Source organism: Aspergillus brasiliensis, assembly GCF_001889945.1.
Source record: "Aspergillus brasiliensis CBS 101740 unplaced genomic scaffold ASPBRscaffold_17, whole genome shotgun sequence".
In the NCBI taxonomy this organism is placed as follows: domain Eukaryota; kingdom Fungi; phylum Ascomycota; class Eurotiomycetes; order Eurotiales; family Aspergillaceae; genus Aspergillus; species Aspergillus brasiliensis.
In genome coordinates this window covers 241,539-266,210 of record NW_027137458.1, presented here as the reverse complement: position 1 = coordinate 266,210, position 24,672 = coordinate 241,539, and the positions used below count along the sequence as shown (strand labels likewise).

Genomic DNA, 24,672 nt, shown 5'->3' with positions numbered 1-24,672 from the left:
TCAACAATGGAAAGCTACAAGACCATTTATAGTGCTCATGTTGAGTGCGAAGTTCAAGCCGGAGAGAGAAATTTGAAGGCTGATCTTGCAAAGGTTGTCCGGAGTAGTATGGTCCGTAGCAGAAAGTAGCATCACGACGATTGCACCTCATCTTACCAATCAAGATTCCTGAGACAACATCCTGAGTAGAATATAATGCTAAAAAATTCAATTAGATATACACTTCAACCTTATTTCAAATGCATCCGCCTCTATAAACTACTAAATACTGGTATGACCTCATTGTCGGGGTTACCGGATATAAGCGATACGTTTATATATATATCACTAACATACTAGGGGAGCTCAATGTGGACCTTGAGACTGTTTCCTCGTCACGATCAGAACAAATCTATTCTAGTACTACTAGTATTGTTCTTCAATATCTACTACACACTATGCCATCCCAAACCTCCATCATCCAATCCATCTACGACGAACGCAGCCCCAACTACGACACCTCCCACCACGGCGCCCTCGCAGAAGCCTACATCCGCACCGCCGCCCCCCGCGAAGGCGAATCGGTTCTCGACCTCGCCTGCGGCACCGGCCTCGTATCTCTCCTTGCCGAACAAGCCGTCGGCAAATCCGGCCTCGTTGTCGGCATCGACATCAGTCTAGGCATGTTGGACGTGGCGCGTCGCAAAGCCCAGCAGACTGGTTCGAACGTGACGTTCCTCCAACATGATATCTCTGACTTATCGGATGTCGGGCTGGAGAGAGTTCTTCTTCTCCCGCGCGGAGAGGGGGAGGGGGAGGGGGAGGAAGGCTTTGACTTGATTACTTGTGCTGCGGCGCTGGTGTTGTTGCCTGATCCTGGAAGGGCGGTTAAGAATTGGATGCGGTGGTTGAAGCCCGGTGGGAGGATCGTGACGGATGTGGCGGCCAGGGATGTTCATGTTCCTAGTAGGATATTTAAGAGGATTAGTGAGGATTTGGGGGTGAATCTTGTGTGGGATGAGAGTTGGGTACAGGGGGAGTGGTCTTTGAGGGAGCTTCTGGAGGGGGCTGGGTTGCTGGTGAAGACGGTTTTCTTGACGGAGTCGTTTCAGGATCGGGTGTATAAGGTTGAAGATGCGGGGGATTTGTTTGAAAAGTCTGTGGCTAGTCCGATGTTTCGCAATTTTGGTGGTGAGGGGATTCGAGGGGAGGCGAGGAGGTTGTTTGTGGAGAGGTTTGCGGAGGAGGCGGGAGCGGAGGGAGTGTTGGTTGATGAGGCGAAGATGTATATGGCTGTTGCGTATAAGCAGTAGAGAGGTTTTGATTTGTGTTGTAAGAATAACAGGGTGTCTTCTGGATGACAGTAGTGATATGTGTGTTGAGGTAATGAATTGGAAAATGAGTATGGTGAAGCAAGATCAGTGTCGTGTCATTCGGTCAGCGTGATACATCTCTGCGCAAGGGCTCTGAAATATCATAAACTGGATTTAATATTCTTTGTTCCAACAAATTCATTGTGACACCACAGTTGCCTTCATCCATGCCAGGATGGGAATACGCTTGTCAATGAGGTTGGAAGGCTCAACTGAATGCTGTTCAGGTCTCGATACTTTGCCCAACATACTATCATGTCAACTTTTGCTTACGAATAATCCCTTCTGTCTGTCTACCCACGTATGATTAGGGAAGATGAAATAGGCTCAAATACAATTGAGAGTGGGATTATGAGAGCCGGTTGTGAAGGTGCCTTTAGTAGCTTGAAAGATCATCTAAAGTGCGGACAGGATGACACTCATATATCCGCTGAGACTCTTTTGATTCTAGTAGGAGTATATATTCGAGACGGCTAATACATACTAACACTCGTGCTAAAACACATACTATATGAATCGTTCGATACTATTCGGACCTTACCAGGTGTTGACACATCAAAAATGATTGGTTAGGCTCCATACAGAGTTCTGGCATCCTAAACAGCAAATAACCATGTTGTTGATCGCTTAGGCCAGATTGTAGTTACAGCATCAACCGAAGATCGCTACTGCTGAATGTGATCCGTGCAGTTAGACCGTCCATCCTCAGTCGACAGTCGCTATCTAGCTCATTGGGAGGCGCCTAGTGCTTGCAGGTGCTATTCTCTGTGAATGCTGAGATCCTCCAAAGACAGGAATATCACCTGACCTCTTGTCTTTGTGGCTCCTTCTTTCTTGGGATGTATGACTTCCGGACAACAAACTTCACTTTTTGATAGTCTGACTGCCATCATCCACTTCCTGACGTCGTTGATGAACATACCACAATGCAAGATACCGAAAGCTGCGCATCACCTCGCGCAAGCTCACGCAGGATAGCTAGGTGATCTAGTGTTATGACCATCGCCAATTCCTTCTCTTTCTCCTAACTTCCTGATGGGTACGTCTCCACCAAAAGCTGAACCCGTCAGACATGGCGCTTGAATTCCAAGTCCACTCCCCGCATTCTTCAATCGTCCTAATGCAATTCAATTGCCCCCAGCTCACACTATTTATCCTCCAGGAATGGGTTGGCTGTGCACAGGCTAAGACAATGACATGTCAATACCAGAAGCGCTTTGACCTCTGGCCACTGAATCATGTTTCGGACTCACTGAGTCAAGTGTTCGCCACGGCAACAGTTCAATCGAAAGACGTGATGACCGCTGGAGACTATGCATTGCTGATGCTTGAAGTCAATGCCCAATTACGACACCGACAAACATATCATCAACCCATGTTATACACAAAGAATGGGAGAATCTGATGGAAATTGACGAACTATGCGGCGGACATGGGTGGCATATACATAGTAATCAGTGGGTATGACCTGGGCCCCGCAACGGGATACTCCTTGCTTGTTCTTCAAATCCCCAAGAGCATGACACCTGCCGAACCATGGAAAGACTGGCACTATAGTGGCACATCGCCGCTGTCATAGTGGCAGATTGTTACACGATGCCATGTCAAGAGTTCAGCGCCTACTGTTCTCATCTTCCACCATATGGGTCCGTCCGCGGTGGTCACAGCGGTGAGGCTTTTGTCCCGAGACCACGGAGTATAGCTCTACAATTCGGGGAATGCGTATATTTTGGGCTTAGCAACAATGCCCGTATATTATATGGCTTTTGCGCCACCGACAGCTATAGGCAAAGTTTCTTATTCCCTTGCGGAAAATAGAAGCGCGACATATCATTGGCACACAGTGTCATAGCGAAGAGCCACGAAGATGCCCTTGGCTGCAACTGAGGCCCTATTCGTGCACTTTGTTGGAAGGAAAGAATGAATACCAGATATGAAGATCTTGGATGCTTGAAAATACCAGAGACATGGTGTGCATATCGCAAAGCCATGTTCCAGTAGGGCAATTCTGGTCATTCCGACCATGACCCTTTTGGCTGTTGCCTTGTTCGGACTATGCTCATATCCCTTTCAACGAGTACACTTCATGCGCACTAGGAAGGGGTTCGATAACAGGGAGGAGCAGCATCACCCGTTGCTTAATCGGAAGATATTTCTAGAATATCGTGCAGCTCCACACATAGAGAAGAATTATCCTTATGGAGAATTTAGGTGAACGACACTGTAAGTACATTATTCTGGAGTTGTTCCCCGGTATGCTGTGTTCGAAGATTTGGAGTTTCGCATGAATGCTCGATGCTTTGTTTTCCGTCCTCTAGTCTTCTCTCTACAGACAATATCCCTTCTCGAGCTTGCTATTCTGTCAATATCCGACTTACATTGCAACGATTATCAATTCTCGTTCGTCATAATTCGCTGAATCTGAACTTCGTTCTGGTCACATCACCCCCAGGCTGACGACAAAACCTCCCCTGATGCAGGTCTCTAGGGTCCCTTGCAGGATGGCAGTCTGCGGCTGGATTATACGGTCTCCGGAGATCTGTACCCCTAAAAAGGCCTCTGGCCATGGTGGAAGTGCTGCAACGGTGCCCGTGAACACGAGAGGCACCAGCAAGAAGGCACGGGCCGTGCGATGCAGCCGGACCTCCAAATTTGGGAACAGAAATCGGGTGAAATAACAGTGATCGGAGTCCACGAGACCACTGGCATCTGGATGATCTCATATATGGGCTGCTTAAACTGCATCGTCCACATCAACTGGTTACACAACATGGTACCATGTGAAAACAGATCTGAGTTAGTGTATTCGATACGCTCCTATACACGACTGCTTCCCTACACAGGGAACTTAGGGTATCTTGACCCAAGACCTCTTCGTGCTCAGCTGGCCTCATAATGGCCAAGCCTACAGGAAAATGGCAGGCTGTGGCTTTTGGCTTGCAGAAGAGCTCACTCTGGTTGGCGGAATCCACCTCCCATATGAGCATAGATTTGCCTGGATCATTAGGAGCGACCATCTGTGGTCGTGGATGATCTGCGGAGGGACGGCCACAGTAAGAAGTTAATGGATGAAGGGCGAAATACCAGATCCCATTTCCTGGTATGCGGCCCAGCAATGTGGGCGGGTTTATTATCCGTCCACCAGATGAAACCATCTCCCCAGTCTCCCAATCATATCCCCCCACTTCCATCCCAGTGTACCTGTAACTCGAGTCAGTGGATTGGTCTTGTCGCACAATCCAGCAAACGAGCGCCTCGGATGGCCGATCTCCCTGTCTACCCCTTGCCGCCGACGGGGATGCCGTGACGCCAGGTGCGGGCGGCAGAAGATTCATCCCAATTCAGCTGGCAGGCTGAAGGAACCAACCTGGGGCTGCTTGTCAAGACTATAGGACTAGCTGGTAAGACAAAAGCATAGAGCTTGCCCTGAAAATTCAGCCCTTGCTCGCTGAGAGTACTGATCATCCATCCTGATCGACTCAGTTGCAGCGGGTAGCTTTCACATCTCCTCCACGGTTCGGATAATTGGGAAACACAACAACAAAAGTACGTACGAACTAATATCAGATAAGGTAGGATTAAAATCAGAGCAACGACCAAGGCAAATGCCCCAGATCCTCGGTCCGTGCGCAAGGAGCCTAGCATACTTCAAGCCAGCTATGCTTTTGTCTGCGTGGCGCTGACTCGGATCTCTGCTAGACGCTGTGAGGGCAGTGCTTATTGCTTATGGGGTAGTTAATGCACCATCATGCCATTGTCTAGATGTCATGACTCGGTCGATAAGAGGCCTCCAGACCTGGACCTGTGTAGCCACATTTAAAGAGGCTCAGGTTGAATGCTGGCCTACAGACATTCCGCGCTGGCCGATCCTCGAAAAAAAAATTATTATATAGATAAAAGGTGGACGGCCTGAAGCGCGTACCTAAATCATAGGTCACAAGGCCGGTCTGAAGTGCGGTTGCGATAGGCTAACTACCCTACATGCACAGTCCCCCTGCTGCGGAGGATGCTGACCCCGGAGAGACCCCTGGCCCTTATTGGGAATTATCCCAGGGGCCTCCCCAGGTCTGTTCTCGTGAGCCTGACCCTTCCGAGTGGTCCTATTCAGGCCGCATGGTCACTCCAGACGATGAGCCCCTCACAGAAGAGATTGTGATTCCGGAATCTCTTCTAGCTGCCGCGTCAATCAGGCAGGTATGGAACCAGGCGTCCCTGCAACCTTGGTCCCCACAACCGGTTGCCCCCAGCCCAGCGGAGGAGGTGTCGGTCATCAAACGAAGGCAACCGGGCGCCAGCTATCCGGCCACTGGAGTTAGTTCAGGTGATGCCCGACGACGACAAACCAGTCATTCGGGGGCATTGGAGGAGGGCCGAGGGACTATATACCCGCTTCTAGAGGACCAGGTGATAGTGGAAACGCCCGAGGGACCCCAGGGAGTGCATCCATTGGAGCTCCAATACATCGACCCTAACGCCGCAGCTCCTGACGGTGCAGGAGTAGTTCGGTCTGTGAGCGAACAGCCTTCTATTAAACCGAAACCCACTCCTTCCATCGAAACGAGACGGTTCAGCCTGCCCACGAAAGCTTTTCGCCAGTCGTTGCGCAGTGTGGTGGATCGAGCCCGCGATAGCAGCCTAGGAACCCTTTACAACCGGGCGATGTTAGTGAATATCAAACATGAACGGAGATACTGGGTCCAGTTGGTGATCGAATACGGCGCATATACAATTTATGTCGCATTTGTGTATTTCGTGCTGGTGGGAATGCCTCTGTGGAAAGGTGCTGTCTACTGGCTATACTGGTTGATGCGCCACAAGTTCGCCTTACCAGGAGGCTGGGCCATAGTTATCAGCCTGGCGGTCTTGTAGGTTTCTGCCCATCCGAAGCCATGAAGAGACGTCGTTAATTGTTCCGTGTGTTCGTGCCTACCTAGTTACTCGTTCTCGCCGCTTCTCACCACCTTTGAGGACGATGCTCCCAATAACGAGTTCTATGAAAGTCGCCGCATCAGTCCGACAGCCCCCGATACAGCGTTGCTCATACCCTGTTACCGAGCGGCATCGGTTCTGGGCCGGACGCTCGAGGCAGCTGTGAAAATCTTCCCTCCATCACACATATTCGTGATCGCGAATGGGGATGCCCTAACGCCCATTGATCATACCGAGGACGTTTGCCGCCCCTTTGGAGTTAATCATATATGGAGCCCGGTCGGATCTAAAATCATCGCCTTATTCGTTGGGTGTTACGCTGCTAAGCGATTTCGCTATGCTCTTCTCATCGACGACGACTGCATCTTGCCACCTCACTTCCCCGTCGTAGTGTCCCGTCTCAGCGACACCGTCCGCTGTATCGGCTACACAATTAAGGCTGTCGCTGCGGATTCCAGTCTCGGGTCATACTGCCAACAGGCGCAGGATCTGGAGTACAAGCTGGCGGGGCTGCACCGCACATTTGCGGGACGCATTGGCAGTGCGACATTCCCTCATGGGGCCATTTCTCTTTGGGAACGCTCATTTTTGAGAGACACCCTTCAGGACCACCCTGGGTTTTCCATCAGTGAAGACTGGTTCCTTGGCAACAGTTGTCGACGGCTCGGCGGCCGAATCCAGATGTGCAGCTCTGTGTTTGTGGAAACTCACGCACCTCCTTCGTTTCTCTTTGCGACGGGGAAAAGACGGGGTGGGTTTGGGGAGACGACAGTATTCAAGCAGCGATTTATGCGGTGGAATTTCTTTCTTGTGAACGGCCTGCGGTACAATGTATCTTACCTATTGAGATCATGGAAGTTGGGGGTATATGAAATCGGCACGAAACTATTCGTACTGCAGGAGGTACGTCCACTATCTCCATCTCGCCTAACTCCTCTCCCTAAACCCCTTCGTCTAGAGGTTTCTACCGACATCAATAGAGTGAGCTAACATGCACCAGTTATATGAGACTGTCCTTGCCATTCTAGCTCCGTTCATCCTCCCAATATCCCTGGTCGTTCGCCCAAGGTTCTGCATTGCGCTCATCATGGCCACCTTCGCGCTGTACCTTTTGAACGCCATTATCTTTAACGAGATCCACCTGCGACTCAAGCAGGAGCGGGTGAGCTTGAAAATCATCATCTTCTATTATGTACGTCTTGCCCTCTCCACAGCTATTGCGGGGGAGTAACTTGATATTGACCGGGAATCGCAGATGCCTTATAAAATCATGATCGCCATGATCAACGTCGGAAGCAATTACTGGTCCCTGTACAAATATGCCCGGTACTTTGCCAAGCGACGACCCAAGCTAACGGAAGATCACAAAGCGGTGGGATTGGTTTTGAAGCTGGAAGAGAGCGCGCAGAACCGGGGCCCTGGTTCTACTGGGCTGGGACGCAACCTAACGGTGCGCTCCGTTAGCGTCCGACGGAGCAACCGAATGAGCAGCGGGCCGGGCTGGTCTGCGCTTCGCAATCGGTGGTCCCTGCAAAGTCACGCGGAAGAGCCAGAAGCAACGGATGTTATAATTGAGCACTACACATAAGCTTCGCTTCCCACGGAAGCAACCTAATATACAATTGTGGATAGAGCATTGAACCCTCTTTCTAAGGTCCGAAACTCTTTATATGCATTGGCCTCTTAGCGCCGCAATTGCCTTGCTTCCTCCCGTTAACCCTAATCTTATTTTTCTCAGGCAGCCTACCCATCATCATGGATGAACCTATCTTCAAGACGGGAGCGCCGCTGTGGTGGTGGCTGTGGCTACAGCTGCCTTTCCAAGGCAGCAGCCAAGGGTTAGTTAGTGATGAAAGCTTGAATTGATCCCTTTGAAGCTGACTGAGCTCAGAGGATCTATTGGATCGAATACTACTACCTAAGACGGGAATCCCGAAGATCTGTCATGATGGTTTCTGAACCTTCCTCCTTGTACTACTACTACTACGCCATCATCATCAAGTCCCATCCATCAACCACCACAGCAGCATACGTACAACAACCACATCAACAGCCTTTCTGCTAGACACTTCCTTGATTTATGCCCCGAGAATCACAATCCGTGGTACATACATACCCTCCGACAATGAATGAATGAATGAATGAATGATTGATCGAAAGGTATGTGAACAACAGATCGAGTCAATGACAGGAGATTCTCGATCTTTTTCCGTCCGTTAAAGTTTGCATCTGGCATGTTTGGGATGCGATCCCTGTCTTCATCCTCTGATCGAATCGAATCGAGGGGGTGGCTTTGTTTTTATTTTTTCCCTTTTCTTTTCTTTTTTTTATTCTTATTTAATTCTATTTTCCCCCCCTTCTTTCTTATTTACTGGATTGAAGGCACGAACATTCCTGCACGTCCCCCTTGTCTAAACCTCATCCCTGGCGGATCTCTCTCACTTTCGGTCTCATTTTGTGAGCTAATAGGAATTTGGAATTGTTTTGACATGAATCGTGAATGGATTCTTCAGAAGAGGCTGGAGTGTGGCTGTGTCTTGTAGTATGTATGTATGCACGCATGCATGTATATACTTAATAATGTGTGTTTATCTAACTAGGGATTGTAGGGATGATTGTTGGTAATATGGTGGCTGTAAGCGGTAGGTAGTCGCGAGCTAGTTGCTGAGCTGGGGATCTGGTCTATCTATCTATCTCTCTCTCTCTCTCTCTCTCTCTCTCTCTCTCTCTCTCTCACCACTAGAATTTCAGGATTGTGTCATGTGTGTGTGTGAAGGTGTTGTTTTGCCATTTGTATGCTGGTTGAGTCAATGTTAACTACCTCAAGTTTCTGGTGTTGGGGATGGGCCATCGAAATGGTACTGGACACCATGTATCCTGCAATTGCGATCGATGCCCTCGTCTCGGTTGCAGTGTGCTAGTCCTGTCTGTGGGACAGCAGGCCGGGTACTATAGGCAGATTGATTTCTGCATCGTGTGCTGTCTTTGTTGTTGCTGCATGGCATCGGCAATCTCTCCGAGAGCGTTGCTGTTGTATGACTTGAACTGACCGCAAGGGATGAGCATCGCAGCAAGTGACTGACTGTCTCTACCCCGCACATTTCCCCAGCCAACAAAGTTGCCGTGACCCCCTCAGCATCATGCAGCAGAGCTCCCCCCATTGACCATTCATCTGCTGCAGAGATACGAATGCATTGGACTCGTCTCGGTGCTCGATGTCTGTCCCTCGGTACGAGGGCCGAGAGTAGTTGGTATATTAAGCTAATCCCTTCCCTCGTATCTGTTGGCGGTCAAACTACACCATCCCTCGAGTCTATCATCACTGCCCCATCATGCGTCTCCTCAACAAAGTCGCTCTCGTGACCGGCTCATCCTCGGGGATCGGACGGGCCATTGCCTTGCGCTATGCTCGCGAAGGAGCCAAGGTTGCCTGTGCGGACATCTCTCCGACTGCACGATCGCCCGTGCCGAATGAGCTGGACATTACCACCCATAATGCGATCAGCCAAAATGGGGGACAGGCGTTCTTCCTGCAAACCGATGTGGGAGATGCATCGCAGATGGAAAATGCGGTGCTGAAAACTGCACAGCAGTTTGGTCGGTTAGATATGTGTGTATCCATCTACCCCATCGACTTACTCCCTCCTGGATTGCGAAGCGATTGACAACTGATGGTGTATAGTATGGTCAACAATGCAGGCGTCTCTCTGGAATCTCGTACCCCGGCTCGCATCCACGAAACCACCAACGAACTGTTCGACACCACCATGCGGATCAACACGCGCTCGGTCTTCCTGGGCAGCAAGTACGCTATCGCACAGATGCTGAAACAGGATCCGCATCCATCGGGCGATCGCGGATGGATCATCAATCTGTCGTCCATTCTGGGGATCGTGGCCGCCACGGAGAATCGTAGGTTGACCCCATTTCAGATGCCATAGCCATGATAGATGATGATGCTAAGCTGTGATGTGATAGCATCTTACTGTGCCTCCAAGGGGGCGGTGAGTAATCTCACGCGTCAGGTGGCGCTGGATTATGGGCGCGATCGCATTCACGCGAATGCCATTTGTCCGGGTTGTAAGTGTCCCTATTTGGTGGAGACTTTGAGGGTTGGGCTGACATCTGCATGTAGACACCCAGACGGCCATCTATGAGGAGACCACGGAATACATGAGCGCAGCGGCGGACCTGATCCGACGACATCCCTTCAAAGGACCTGGATTGCCGGATGACATTGCCCGGGTGGCGGTGACGCTGGCCAGTGAGGATGCCAGCTGGATAACGGGAGCAGTGATTCCGGTCGATGGAGGGTATACTGCGCGGTGAGAAATCGGAGAAATCGAGTGAAGCCTTTGTAGGTAGAGCCTACTCAGTGAAAGCGAATGTTAAATGTCACTGAATTCTTAAAGCCGCAGAGTAGTATCTGTGGGGAGCATATATATTGGCTTCCACCCTTAGCAGTGAAGACGCTGAACCCAACATGATGTTGGTCAAGGCGCTAGAACCAAGTTTATATCTACTCCCAGAATTCAAAAGCTAATTGGCAGGCTATTTTCAAAGTATATATGGGCAGCTACTTTAACTTTAAGCTCTTCTGGAAGACACCTGGGTAAGACATGGTGTGGTGACTTTGGACCCAAAGACACTGGTACCTGATGTGCAGCCTACCGATACGCTTCATAATTCACGGTTTTCATACACACCCGGATAACTCGGTTCTCCGTCACCGTTGAAACAGACGCTAACCCGCAAACAATATCCGGAGAAGCCAGAAGGCTGGTGGATGGCTAAAGCGGATGGCCTGCAGCGGTGGAGTCTTACCGCGGGGACATGGACACGATTGTAGACCGAAATAGCCAGAAGGAAAGCAACACTCCATCAATCAGACGAGAGCGATTAGCCGACAAGCAAACTATGAGCTAATAATCAGTCATTTGTGGCAGTCATGAAAGTACCAAAGGGTTGATAAGTGGCAAACAGATGTAAGAAATGCTTTCTAGAAGGCTACAAGCAGCATCGGAATTCCACCGAGACCGACCAGGGCCAGGGTCACCGCACCAATCAGCGAGCAGCGGAGACGCGGCTATCGTCGGAGCGCGGCACACTTGGGCGGGGCGGGAGTCTTTCTGTTACTCAATTTTAACCCGCATTAACCCTCATTGGTTCTCACCATTGAAAAAAAGACTAACAAAAATTGCTGCTCAGTGGGGCAGGAACTCCAGGATCTTCGCCTTCTACGATGCTGCTAATGAAGTAGAACTGGTTATGTTGCTGATAAGGAAAAAAAAGTAAGAAAAAAAAAGCAAATGTAGCTATCGGATGGGCACGGCCCTTGGTCTCAACGGACAAGCCACGCCCGCGCTCCCCTCGTCCCCCGATTGAGTAACCGCGACTCAACACCAGGTCATCTACCTTCATCCTTCTGGTCCTTCCCTTCTTTCTTTCTTTCTTCCTTTCTCTCCTCTGGCTTCTCGTCTCCCTCCGTGTTCATCTGCGAACTTTGTGTGGACGGTAGCTCATCCTGCAGAGGCACAGCCAGCCGGAGGACCAGTTCGTCATCGACCCACTCGTGAGAATTTTTAGTATCAGCTTCGCGTCGTCGGCACTTAGTTGCTGTTGCTGTTGCTGCTGTTGCTACTTGCGTCTATCTGCAATCAGACAGCTCACTCTCCCATCACCATGCGTTTGGACGGTGTTGCTCCTCCGCCTGATGCGGTTGAGCCTAAGAGTCAGCGGGAGAAGGATGAGGACTTGGAGGACCTCAAGGCGATCGATAATGCGCCTGAGGTGGACGCCTTTGGCGATGAAGCGAATGCGGAGGTCAAGTACAAGACCTTGAAGTGGTGGTAAGTACTTTGTTGTGCGTGATGATGGACGACAAGCTAATGGCGCTAGGCAATGCGGAATGTGTATGTGATCGGGATAGTCACTCCAAAGTGCAACAATTGAAATACTAACCAGCCTAGTCATGATTGCCGAATCCGTGTCGCTCGGTGTCTTGTCTCTCCCCGCTACTATGACCGCGCTGGGTCTTGTTCCGTAAGTCAGCGCCTCGATGCTTCTGCGCTGCGACTAACCGGTGCAGCTCTCTCATCCTCATCATCGGTCTCGGTATCCTCGCCCTCTACACTGGTTATGTCATTGGTCAATTCCGCGAACGCCACCCTTACATCCACAACCTCGCCGATGCGGGAGAGATCCTCATGGGCACCTTTGGCCGCGAGCTGTTCGGACTGGGCCAGATCCTCTTCTCCATCTTCATCATGGGTAGCCACATCGTCACCTTCACCGTCATGATGAACACCATCACCGATCACGGTACCTGCTCCATTGTGTTCAGTATCGTCGCGTTCGTCATCTGTCTGGTTCTCTCGCTGCCGCGCACCATCAAGAACCTGACCTACATTTCCACGGCCTGTAAGTTTCTGTTCCCCCACCTGTGCAGGGCGATGCTAATGGATTAGCCTTCCTGAGTATCTTCTCCGCCGTCATGATCACCATGATCGGTGTCGGTGTGCAGTACAAGGGCGGACAGAACATCAGCATCACCACCGAGACCAACCTGTACACCGCATTCAGTGGTGTCACCCAGATTATGTTCGCTTACTGCGCTCACGTCGCCTTCTTCGGTCTGATCGCCGAGATGGAGGAGCCCAAGGACTTCCCCAAGGCCCTGTGTCTGCTGCAGGGATTCGAAATCTCCCTCTACGTCACCGCCGCCATCGTCATATACTACTATGTGGGTAACGGCGTTGACTCGCCGGCCCTGGGTTCGGCTGGTCCTGTCTTGAAGAAGGTGGCCTACGGCATGGCCATTCCTACGGTGAGTCCTCTCTCTAACTTCGATAAGGATTAGTCTGATAAGTGTAGATTATTGGTGCTGGTGTGGTCAACGGACATGTTGGTCTCAAGTACATCTATGTGCGCATCTTCCGCAAGTCGGGCCGCATGCACAAGAACGATTGGGTCTCGGTGGGCTCCTGGATCGCCATTGGCGTGACCTGCTGGGTGATCGCTTGGATCATTGGCGAGGGTATCCCCTCGTTCAGCAACCTGGTCAGTCTGATCAGCTCGCTGTTTGCCAGTTGGTTCAGTTTCGGTCTGCCCGGTGCCTACTGGTTGCACATGAACTATGGCCAGTGGTGGTCGAGCCCGAGGAAGTGTGCCCTGACGATCATCAACATGCTCATCTTTGCCATTGGTGGCGCGATGGTAGGTTTATCCCACCCTTGCCTTATGTTGCTTCTGCTAATGCTAATTGTGTAGTGCGGTCTTGGTCTGTACGCGTCCGGCAAGGCGATCCACGACGATTCGTCCCGGGCCAGCTTTTCGTGCGCCAACAATGCATAGGTGTTTGGATAAGGAATTGGATGACTAGACGACTAATGGGAGGCGATTTAATGTATATAAAAGCACAATCCATAGACTCGGTTTAATTCGTGCTGAGCACGTCAACAATGTGCATACTGTTTAAGATGTTTATGACATATAGCCAGGAAGAGAAGCATAGTTGCAGGGAAAGCTACTACCAACATGACGTACGAGCAAGTCTGCTCGACATTTGTAGTCTTACCGGTGGTTCTAGCCATGATTTCGATACTGGAGTTATCTGACACCTCGAGCGAGTGTGAGAGGTATGTCTGTCTGAATGCAGGTGCAGTGTCTGCCTTGGAGTGATCTGACTGCTTGCTGTGCTTGTATAACTGAGTCTACTATCCCGAACAGAGACATGAGTTGATGAATTGAAAGATTGGTTGTGGATTGGTGGATTTGATATTTTCATTCTATCTTCATTACATACGAATATATCATTCCGATGAAGTTACTAGGTTGTGATTAACCTGTGACGTGCTAGTCAGTTGTGTGATCGACGTAGTGCCAGGAGCATATTACGTTAGAAAGATGCATTAGTGTGATAGTTAGATGGGGAGGAACCACTCTATCTACTAGCATAGACGCTCTGTATCTCGAGATGCATAGGCTGTGTAGCTTTGAAAGGGATAGTAGTGTTAGCTCATGCAATGTCAGATCATGCTTATTTTGAGAGAATTATATTAGATTGTGAGGACATTTCATCTGGGGTTGACACTGCGTGGTGAATGTACAACTGAGGTGGATGAATGAATGGTCTGGACATGAAGAAGATGGTCGATCAACACATCGCAGATCACAGATCGCAGATCGCAGTATGAAAGAAAATCGATGTATAATATATGCATACTAACTTTACGGAACAGGTTAGAGTGTGGCACCTGATATATAGTCTTACTTTGCAATCTATGGCGTGGTTTACTCTGCCGATTGTTAGGGTTGGTCAACACCACTAATTATAGACTAACAATAGTAGGATGCCGAGGTGTTCACTACAAATTCAGCCCGGCTGATCCGAGTAGTTATATTAAATGCGATTTAAAAATAAGCTGCAGCTCAAGAGATGCCGTGCGAGCCGTGATGCACTGTGATAACGTGAACAGACGATCACTGAGATACCTCGGCCCGATCAGGTCCTCGCTTCGGTGCATGCAGATCAATGCATGGCTTCTGGAACTCCCTCTCACGGAGGTATACTGATAAAATCGGGTCAATTGGGATGACAGCTAAGGAATTATGCGATATTAACCCGGGAAACATTCCCGAGCAGCATAATGACCCTGGTGACCGGCTTTCACTCTCACGGTGAACTGTGAAGCCGACAACGAGAGATGGTCCGTGATGCTGTAAGATCCACTTTGTTGCATGACAGCCCCGGGCTTAATTAAACTAGTCCCATATTTATTCTTCCTTCTGCCTCTGCTCCCTACCCCAGTTCTTTGTCTATCTGTCTGACTGCCTGTCTGTCACATCCAATCCACTGCATCATGACTTCCATCTCCGTGTCTCCCTACCCCGACGTGGAGATTCCCTCCGTCGACCTGTGGTCGTTTCTCTTCGAGCGTCCAGATCGTCCCTATCCATCCTCCCATCGTACGTTCTCCACTATCATCATGCCAGATATCACTTCTAGCTGTGAAAGTACTAACTAATATGAACAGCCCTCTTCATCGACCCCCTCAGCAACCGCCACCTCTCCTTCCACCAAATCCGCCAACGCTCCCTCCGCTTCGCCCACCACCTCCAATCCCAACTCTCCTGGCAACCCGGCGACGTGCTCGTCGTCTTCGCCCCGAATGCCATTGACGTCCCCCCGGTCATCTGGGGCACCCTCGCCATCGGCGGTGTCGTCTGCCCGGTGAACCCGAGCTATCGCGCCGAAGAACTGCGCCATCCGTTGACCGATGCATCCGCCAAAGCCATCGTCACTACCGCCGCCCAAGCCCCCATCGTATACGAAGCTATCGAACATGCCGGGCTCTCCCGCGACCGTGTCATTCTGCTGGATCAGCTAGAGCCAGTCTGGAAATCCATCAAAGATACAGACTACGTCGCACCGCACCGTCCCCCGATCCAGAATCCGGAAAAGGACCTCTCTTTTCTGGTATACTCGTCTGGAACGACCGGATTGCCGAAGGGGGTTATGCTCTCGCATCGCAATATGGTTGCGAACTTGCTGCAGAGTGCTGCTGTCGAGCAGGGTCAGGGCCAGCTGGTCTGGGATCAAGATCGTATTCTCGGCATTTTACCGTTTTTCCATATTTACGGTAGTCCCCACCACCATCTATAACATTCAGTATTGTCCGAATTGCTAATTGATGATGATATTGATAATGGTATAGGAATCGGCTACCTCCTCAACTACACCATCTACACCGGCGTCCCCATGTACGTCCTCCCGCGCTTCACATTCCCTTCCTTCTGCGATACTATCCAGCGCCATCGCATCACCTACGCATATGTCGTGCCCCCGGTCATTCTGGAGCTGGTCTCCAACGCAGATACCAAGAACTACGACCTCTCTTCGTTGAGAATGGTCATCTCTGCTGCGGCACCGCTAGCAGTGGATTTGATCCACGCGGCCAGGGAGAAGTTGAATCTGCTGGTTCGTCAGGCATATGGGATGAGCGAGTGTTCTCCGGCTATTCACTTTCAGGTACGTCCTTCCCATATATCCACTACGCATAAAGGCATGGCTAATTAATTAATGGATAGACCATGGCTGAAGCATCCACCCACCCCGGCTCCGTCGGACGCCTCATCCCCAACATGACAGCCAAATACCACCCCATCGATGATAACAGCGACGCGAAAGAAAATGAGCTATGGGTGAAAGGTCCCAATGTCTTCCTCGGGTATCTAAACAATCCCACTGCTAATAGGGAGTCCTTCTCCGAAGATGGATATTATAAGACCGGGGATGTTGGGTATGAGGATCCCCAGGGACATTTTTATATTACCGATCGGGTGAAGGAGTTGATCAAGTATAATGGGTTTCAGGTGGCTCCCGCCGAATTGGAAGGTGTGGTGTTGGGCCATCCGGCTGTGAGGGATGTGGCTGTGACGGGGGTGAAGAGTGGGTTGGCGGGGAGTGAGTTGCCTAGGGCGTATGTGGTTCTTAAGCGGGAGTTTGTTGGGAAGGAAGGGGATGGGTTGGAGAGGGAGATTGTGGAATATGTGGAGAAGAGGGTTATTGGGTATAAGAGGTTGAGAGGGGGTGTGAGGTTTGTGCAGAGTATTCCGAGGAATCCGTCGGGGAAGATTCTGAGGAGGGAGTTGAAGAGGTTGGTCAGGGAGGCGAAGTTGTGATACTTCTTTGTATGTAGATAAGTTGATATAGATGCGATGCTATACACCAAACACATCTAATATCCCCTCCACCACCTCCCTCCACATCCTCACTTTCTCTCTCCCCTCCTCTTCCTCTCCATTTTTCACACCCACTTCCACCATAGCCCTAACATGACTCACCACCCTCTGCATCCCATCTTGCTTCTCACTCAACTTCATCCCCTCCAACACCCACCCCTCCCCTCTCCTCCGACACACCTCCTCAAACACCCCCTCCAACCGATCCCTCTCCGCCTTATCCTCCACCCCATACCGATAATTCCACAGAAACGCCCTCACCGGATTCCACCGCGGCGCCGGCACCACACTGGCAAACTCCCAGTCCAGCACAGCAGTGATAGGACAGTCGGGATGCGATGGATCGCATAGGATATTCGCGAAGTGGAGGTCTTTATGTGCGAGGACATATGACACTTTATTCAATTCGTCATCTTCCTCCAGGATTGAGATGAAACCCTTCAATCGGGGAATTAGATCCCTATGGGCAGATAGCGATGGATGGATGGTAATAGCGTGGATGTATCGCTCCATACAGGCGATGTTATACGCTGTGTAGCTTGCATATCCGTCGCTTTTTAATGGGTTTAGTGTGTCTAATGACACGTCCAGACCGGTCCAGTGGGTAGCTAGATCGGGTGTTTGCCAGTATGTTTCTTCCATGGGTGGGGCGGGAATTATCCCCTCCGAATTTCCATCATCATCATGATGATTATCATGGGATAATCTTAACCCACCCACATACCCTCCTCCCTCTTCCCATGGCATACTATGTAGTTCAATGACATACCCCGCCAACTGCTCCACTAGCTTGATCTTCTGTCCCTCAGTCAGAGTATCATATACCGTGGCCACAGGTATACCTGGCATCCTCTCCAGTAATGTAAACTCATACCCGAGGGGGTTGTCTTCGCTACTTGCGGAGTAGCGAATTACATTCGGGACAGGGATCTTCGTATTCCGTCGGACCCAGGTCATCACGGCGACTTCGTTGGAGGTTTTGATCCTTGGGATTTGGGACCCCGAGATGCGCAGGACGAGGGTGATGCTTCCGTCGCTGTTTGGGTCATGGCGGGCCGGGATTGAGGCTGTCGCTGCTGTGGAGGCATCGAAGTGGATGAGGTAGATTGTGTGGAAGGCGGCGGAGACGTTCAGGGGGGTGATGCTTGTTGGTTTGGGGAGGGAGAGGGAGAGGATTAGTTTGGTTATGGAGGATGTTGAGAGGGGGGGTGGGAGGTATGTTGTTGTAGTCATTGTTGTAGTTGTAGACGCTGTGGTCATGGATTAGGAGGGGTGTGGTTCGCTGAGAGCTTAGTGGTTAGTTGACGGGCTGTCATTTTGCTTATATAGTAGTTATTATTGTAGTATCCTTGATGAAGTTGAGGATATTCTCATGAGTATCAATGGTATGGTGGATGGCATGTCTGCATGACTCATAGTGAATCATATAATTATCATGGAGCTAGCTGGTGCTAGCTAGCGAAGGATGAAGCTAGTGTGAAGCGAGACCATCGTAACGGCTATACCGACGGCGGTCCTGGATAAGCTTATCATGGTGATAATGATAAGCTTTGGATGACATTCCCGGCTTGGATGAGGTTCGCTTGGGTTTGGTTCAGGGGCCGCTATCGGAGATCACGTGATATTTGCCTGAGGCATTAAATGTATGGACAGACACGTCATGTATGGATGTGATCTCTTCATCTTGACGATAGCACAGTTACATGCCTGTACTACCTAGTGAGTCGGTTGTGCTTTGATGAATCGTGTATATGTATATCTGGTCAACGTTGATCATCAATGTTGCCGAGATCAACCAACAGATATAACGATCTGCAACTTTATCTCCATCTCGGCCCTACGGTAGATCAAGAGCTAGACGCCGAGGCACTAGGCTTAGATTGTTACTACAACCAGATCTGTGGTTATGAGAAGTAGATTACGGCAGCATGAGATTAAGCGTAATAGTGCCGACATCAACACGACTTCATTCTGGCGATGTCGTCTTTTCTTCCTACGTATGAATCTTCTGACTTGAGAAGTTGGCAACTCTGCTAAAATCAATAATCAATTCAAGTAGCTAACAGGTGAAACAGCATAACGCCAAGATGTGCAAATGATATCATGGTATCATCCAAAACTATGTACAAATGTTTCACTGATTCTGCGTCATGGTTGTCATCCTAATGCTTAGGATGATACTGATACAAATGCCAGTTCTCAATCACCCACCACTCTGCAACATGGGCGGCATCACGCACCCAATCCACCGCATCACTGCCATGGTCCTTCTCCAGTCTCTTCGCCAGATCCACCAGGTTGAACTCCGTCACCGGATGCTCTTCCTCCGGATCCTTCTCGACGTTCGTGAACCGCCACTCGACGTCGTCGACGAGCGGAATCACCAGTCGGTATTCGGGATGCGCAGCGGACCGCACCGCCAGCCATGAACCACCCGTGTTCATGACGGTGAATTGCCAGTTCTGGCGACCGTCCATTTCCGGGACGAGCTCGCGGATCATGGACTGGCCTTCGTAGATGGAAAGCAGGTCCTGCGCTGTGTGGGTGCTGTTGGGCCCCAGCGAGGAGGATTGGATCAGCAGATCCAGGATGGTAGGGACCACTTGTTGGGTGATCACCGGGGTATTGACTTCAACAGCTGGGAGGTGAGGATGTGCGAACACCATGGGGATGTGGAAGCTGCCGATGTGGGGGTTGTCGTAGGGGGTGACGCCGCCATCATTAGGGAGGGAGAGACCACTGTCTGGTTAGTTGAGTTCAGTCACACTTGAAATATGGATACTTACTGATCACCAGCCATCACGAGCAACGTCTCGTTGATCACCCCCTTCTCGGTCAAAATGTCAATGATCTGCTGCAGCCACTCGTCGATGTATCCGATCGTGTTCAGATATTTGTTGATGTCCTCGTTGGAGTTGGTGTTCTTGGATGACACCATCTCCTCATAGGCGTTGTCGGGCATGCCCCACGGATGGTGTGTCGTGCCCGTTAGATGTGTCAGGAACAGCCGGCGGTGGTTCTCTTCTGCATCATCGATGGCATCCCGCACGTAGTCGCCGAGCACCTTGTCCGGGTACCCATAGTAGTTGACCTCCTTTGTCGTGTTCGGGGAATGCGTTGCATTTGCCAGCTCCAGCGCCTCTTTCGTCACTACGTCATGGAATCCCAGTTGTGGAGTGAGTTTGTCCTGATTATCATACCCCTCCGTGACGGATTGCATCCACGTCGAATGCCACGGCCAGGTGCGATAGTCGGATTGATCGGTGCTGTTGGCATCCACATCATCCTGGTGGTTGAACGCATCCAGAACATGCGGCATGCACGGCTGATAGATGTGGTGGTTGTATTCGCGGTTAAAGTCAGCGACGAGTGGCGTCACGCCGCACACCGTCCCAACAAGACTTTTCAGAGTGTAGGTGCCCGTGGTGAAAGCGTTGCGGGCACTGATGCCGCCGTATGCACGTCGGCCGTAATCATGCTCGTTGTCGTGGCCGAAGCCCGCGTCAAAGCCGGTCAGGAACTCGGAGGTACGGGTAAGATTGGCGACGAGCTTCTGAACGTCGTTGGGGATTTTCTTATCGGAATATGTTCTGGCGATGCGGTTCCACATAAAAGCATCCTTCCGCAGCGGAAAGACATCGCTCCGAGTACTCTCCAATTTGATAAGGATAACATGTTTGATATTGACGTTGCCGCTGGACAGGACCTCCTGCAAAGAGTCCATCACCGGATTCTGCAGGTTCGACACATGCAACGGATCGCTCTCAGGATTGTAGTGCAACCGAGGCACATCGGTCCTTGTCCAGTCTTCAAAGCCCGGGAGTCCACCTTTCGGCAGCCAGTCCCATTTGGGTACCTTGTCCAATGGTGTGCGACCCTCCAACCACTCATAGTCGCCAGGAAGGCCGCCCGCACGGACGGGGGAGTGTCGATGGCCACCGATGAAGGGTGCCACTGGCAGAGCTTCGGACAGGAACATATATGCGGGATCCCAGGGTCGAACCACGCGCAGCAAGACCAACGAGAGGAACGGCACCCAGACGGCCAGCTTGACCAACAGGGAGTGACCCCGTCTCGCAACTGGTGACACCTCGCCGTATGGCTCGAGAAGGTGTATCGAAGAGCCATCGTCACTCTTGTCGTCGAGATAGTCATCCACGTCGATCTGCTCGTAGATCTCGGGCTCCGGCAACGCGGATCTCGGGCGGAACGCACGAACCCGGCTCATACAGCGCACCAAACATTTAAACGGCTGTCCCAGGATTGTAAGAATGCCACCAACAACGCGATGCAGTGGGGCAGACAGAAACCACGCCACTGTAAGCAGAATGCCTTCCACGATCAAGAACCCGGTTAATCCTTGCAACAATGTGCGCATGGCGGCGGCATCGCGGTGGAAGGTTTTGGCCTGGCGCCAGTGGATTTCGGCCCCGGTGACGACGTAGAAGGAGGTATTGGCGGCGGTCATTCCGGACATGATCAAACTAGATGGGTCAGTTGGTTGACAGAACTTTTTGGTATGTTTGCAGCCTACCTGAACGGTACAATCACCACAGCTGATACCAGTGCGACGCTGCGCCGGTGGAATTTTTGCGTAAAGAAGCGGATGAGAAGGGTGAGAATCACATCCTGGAAGAAAAAGGTAGAGCCCCAGAGGAAGAATTTCGGAGGAGGGAGAGAGTGGATGTGAGCGTAAAGATGCAGCAATTTGGCGCCAAAAAGTGCGATAAAGGAGACGGTGAAAAAGTATCGGCGGGTGAACTCCCATGTGTAGTCGAAGAACTCGCCGGGAGAGGTACGCAGACGCTGCAGGGCAGGGCCGCAGCGACGAAGGGGATTGAAGAGCTTCATGGTGCAGCAGGAAAGTCACAGTATCTCAGCAGACGGACCGCATGGCACCACGGACTAAGAGGACACCCCCATTGAAGGGTGGGAGGGACGTAGATGGCGTACACCGGGAAGGGAGCCCGGAGATGATGGCAGTTGGCGTCAGAAGATAAAGCAGGGAAGAGGGAATTCTTCAAGGAGAGAGGAAGAAGAAGAGAAAGAAAAGAAGAAAGAAAAGAGGAGAGACCGAGGAGCAGGACGCCATGATGATGGAGGCCTGAGGTGGAGTCTTTCAGAGCCAGCAATCACGGATAGAGCCGCAGTTTCAATTCACAGCCCTGCATCGAAACGGGCAATATAGCATGCTGGCCAGTCCAACGAACCTGCGAACTCTAAGCTGGGTGGTTCACGGTGTGCCAACCTCGGAGCAGTCTAGTGACTTGAGACTAGACCAGTAGTGCTCCGGGACTAGTGAGCTCTACTACGGGCGGAGGGTGAATTGGGGATGGATGCCTGGTGTACTTTTCACTACTTTGGTAGAGAAAGTTGGACCCTGAGGGCCCTGGACCCTGATGGCCCACCCGCTACAGGCACACCATTGGCTGTGCAGGCGAGCAGCCGTAAAATTAGAAGCAGCGGCGTTGCCAGACGTGCCCCGAAAGCCAATCACTCGTTCCGGGCCCAGCCCCGCAGACCCTGGCAAGTCAGTCTGAGACAGGGGAAATCTTAACTGCAATTCTCATCGGGGGTGTGTTCCATCCCAAACATCCTTTCCATTAATTGCAATAGGGGTAGCACTAGACGGGTAGACGGGGTTGCGGTTTGAGCATGATCTTTGTCCCCCACTGATCCCAGCAAAGAGATCATTCTCAGTCTAATTGCCACTATTTCCAGCGATCCGCAGGCTTGTCTTCCGCCCCCAAGAACACGTGGTGAAGACCTTGCCTCTTCGGTCTGAATGAAAACTGCACCTTTATTGTCATCCCAAACGGGCGGCTGGACTGCTCAGAAGAGTCAAGTCGGGTCCGTCGGGCGTGACCACATTCCTTTTTGGGGCCCTCGAGCGGGGGGTTACATCCGCTCTCTCCAATCAGTAGCTGCTCTTTCCGTGGGTGGCTCCACTGCCAAGGCTTCCAGAGAAATCTCTTGTCCGTTCATTTAATCCATTTTGATTATTTTGGATTCTTGTTATTCACCAGTTTCTTTTTTTTCTTTCTTCCCTCATTGCGGCATATTCACGCTGTCTCACTCCAACACTGTCTTACATAGCCACCTTCTACCATTGCCAATGGCATCTTGCTCCCCTGACCAGTCAGATTACTCACATCATGCGCTGACTTGCCATTAGTGTCGTGTGAACCGGTAGGTTCACTGTAGGTTCAACTGTAGGTTTGATTGTCAACTGCAGCAAGGCACGTAGCACGTGTGCATTCCTCCATATGATGTTAGAATCCGCTCATCTGCATCCATACTACATATTACATGGGACCAGATGCAGCTTCGCTTCCCCGCTCTGCCATCGGCTTTGTTCTCCTTCCTCAACTCACTGGCACGAGACCTGATGCTGCTGTGGGAAGCACTTCCGGGTCGCCAGACCTATTGGGGAGGAACAATGTCCTTGGCACATGGCAGTCCCACCGGATTTTGTCCTTTATCCCCGACTCATTGTCTCTGTCAGTCTGTCTCTTGTTGTCTCTGGCTGCTATTATTAATAGACGCGGTGGATCACGGCATGGCTCCGGACTTCACCGCCATCACACTTAAAACCCGAAAAATAAATGTGCCATCTCACTAGTCGCTCCCAAATAGTTAGTTACCAAATACCAGATCCTGACTAAGATAATCATTGACCCCTCAATGCCCTGCAGGGTCTTAGTCTTGGAGGCGTCAAAGCGCCGTTGATAGAATTAGTCATGTTGGTTTCATCGCAGGCAGCGAACGTGTCACCGTTGGTGTTGCCTGAAGCTTGGGGGACGTCCCCCACCATTGTCTGCCTGTTACTCAGTCATCTCTTTGAAGGATTCAGAGAGTGCTATGTGACATGTTACATTCCTAAATTATGTCGCAGAGGTACGGTACTCCGTGCTGACAGGGATCTTTCGCGCCTGACCTCGCTCTCCGCAACACTCAGCCTTGCTCGTAGACTTCGCATTGCCAAGAGTGCTGTACCTATCAGGCGGCGCAAACTTAATTTCAGTCTCCATCACGTCTTCTCTTTTACTAACCACCTACCAGCTAGCTACTTGGATATCTGGACTTGAAGGTGGTGTGCTACGATTGGGGTGACCGAAAGATGTGGCAGTGAGGGATCAGCCATCCGAATATATATACTACCCTTCGTATTTTATATCATCCCACAACTCCAACCACTGCAATGGACAAACTACCATTGCAATCTGACTAACTTACGCTGTTGGAGTTATGGTTGTTTATTTTCCATTGTAAAGTTACTGGGAATTCGTACAAGTACGATCAAGTACTAAGTCTTAGTAATATGGCTTCCATCAAGTGGCAATCGCGGTTCAGCCCAGCAAAGATCCCTGCGCCCTGAGGGATTTGCCAACTCAATCATCGCGGAGACAACTTCGAGACCTCGGTCGATCATGACATCATCCCTAAACTGAACTCACATGCTGACAATGAGTTACAGGATACCTGTAGTCTTGGCTGAGTTCCTTCAACACAAGGCCCCAAAATCTCACTTGCTGGAGTAAAAATTATTTTTTGACTTGCAGTAATGATCACTCAAAGCAACCGCAGCTTTTGTCATTGCACATAATTCGAGGTATGTTATTTTAAGATTGGGTGAGCATAAGATGGG

The 24,672-nt window shown here is 50.8% G+C and overlaps 7 protein-coding genes across 7 annotated transcripts; 5 read left to right on the top strand and 2 right to left on the bottom strand.

Moving 5' to 3' along the window:
- Positions 1-382: 382 nt before the first annotated feature.
- Positions 383-1,437, top strand: ASPBRDRAFT_48170 (class I SAM-dependent methyltransferase). Its single transcript, XM_067626031.1, has one exon. It carries the CDS (start codon positions 438-440, stop codon positions 1,290-1,292), a length of 855 nt encoding a protein of 284 aa, XP_067474392.1. The 5' UTR covers positions 383-437; the 3' UTR covers positions 1,293-1,437.
- Positions 1,438-5,333: 3,896 nt separating this feature from the next.
- On the top strand, positions 5,334-7,869 carry ASPBRDRAFT_136569 (glycosyltransferase family 2 protein; the record flags this gene model as incomplete). The annotated part of the gene is made up of 4 exons (XM_067618805.1): positions 5,334-6,217; positions 6,287-7,184; positions 7,282-7,473; positions 7,537-7,869. The coding sequence occupies 4 exons, from the start codon at positions 5,334-5,336 to the stop codon at positions 7,867-7,869; spliced, it is 2,307 nt and encodes a 768-aa protein (XP_067474391.1).
- A 1,744-nt stretch (positions 7,870-9,613) lies between these two features.
- On the top strand, positions 9,614-10,610 carry ASPBRDRAFT_136444 (SDR family NAD(P)-dependent oxidoreductase; the record flags this gene model as incomplete). Its single annotated transcript, XM_067618790.1, has 4 exons — positions 9,614-9,891; positions 9,964-10,193; positions 10,260-10,361; positions 10,417-10,610. 4 exons carry the CDS (start codon positions 9,614-9,616, stop codon positions 10,608-10,610), a joined length of 804 nt encoding a protein of 267 aa, XP_067474390.1.
- Positions 10,611-11,963: 1,353 nt separating this feature from the next.
- ASPBRDRAFT_136462 (putative amino acid transporter) lies at positions 11,964-13,634 on the top strand (the record flags this gene model as incomplete). Its single annotated transcript, XM_067618794.1, has 7 exons — positions 11,964-12,130; positions 12,180-12,193; positions 12,251-12,323; positions 12,370-12,701; positions 12,749-13,107; positions 13,155-13,496; positions 13,551-13,634. The coding sequence occupies 7 exons, from the start codon at positions 11,964-11,966 to the stop codon at positions 13,632-13,634; spliced, it is 1,371 nt and encodes a 456-aa protein (XP_067474389.1).
- Positions 13,635-15,142: 1,508 nt separating this feature from the next.
- On the top strand, positions 15,143-16,964 carry ASPBRDRAFT_59137 (acyl--CoA ligase; the record flags this gene model as incomplete). Its single annotated transcript, XM_067628005.1, has 4 exons — positions 15,143-15,248; positions 15,317-15,922; positions 15,998-16,311; positions 16,371-16,964. 4 exons carry the CDS (start codon positions 15,143-15,145, stop codon positions 16,962-16,964), a joined length of 1,620 nt encoding a protein of 539 aa, XP_067474388.1.
- A 132-nt stretch (positions 16,965-17,096) lies between these two features.
- Positions 17,097-18,260, bottom strand: ASPBRDRAFT_88623 (phosphotransferase family protein; the record flags this gene model as incomplete). The annotated part of the gene is made up of 1 exon (XM_067629516.1): positions 17,097-18,260. A coding segment is annotated over one exon (1,164 nt), but the record flags the coding sequence as incomplete, so codon positions are not given.
- Positions 18,261-19,039: 779 nt separating this feature from the next.
- ASPBRDRAFT_78676 (sulfatase domain protein) lies at positions 19,040-22,263 on the bottom strand. The gene is made up of 3 exons (XM_067629423.1): positions 21,559-22,263; positions 19,811-21,508; positions 19,040-19,763 (listed from the first exon to the last, which is right to left on the bottom strand). Exons 1-3 carry the CDS (start codon positions 21,873-21,875, stop codon positions 19,187-19,189), a joined length of 2,592 nt encoding a protein of 863 aa, XP_067474386.1. The 5' UTR covers positions 21,876-22,263; the 3' UTR covers positions 19,040-19,186.
- Between the last annotated feature and the right edge of the window lie 2,409 nt (positions 22,264-24,672).

Bases quoted from the DNA above. Each gene is read 5' to 3' on its own strand.
- ASPBRDRAFT_48170 (XM_067626031.1), top strand. From the start codon at position 438: ATGCCATCCCAAACCTCCATCATCCAATCCATCTACGACGAACGCAGC.
- ASPBRDRAFT_78676 (XM_067629423.1), bottom strand. From the start codon at position 21,875: ATGAAGCTCTTCAATCCCCTTCGTCGCTGCGGCCCTGCCCTGCAGCGT. The intron at 21,509-21,558 runs GTAGGCTGCAAA...TGACCCATCTAG, and splicing joins GTGGTGATTGTACCGTTCAG to TTTGATCATGTCCGGAATGA. The intron at 19,764-19,810 runs GTAAGTATCCAT...CTAACCAGACAG, and splicing joins CTCGTGATGGCTGGTGATCA to TGGTCTCTCCCTCCCTAATG.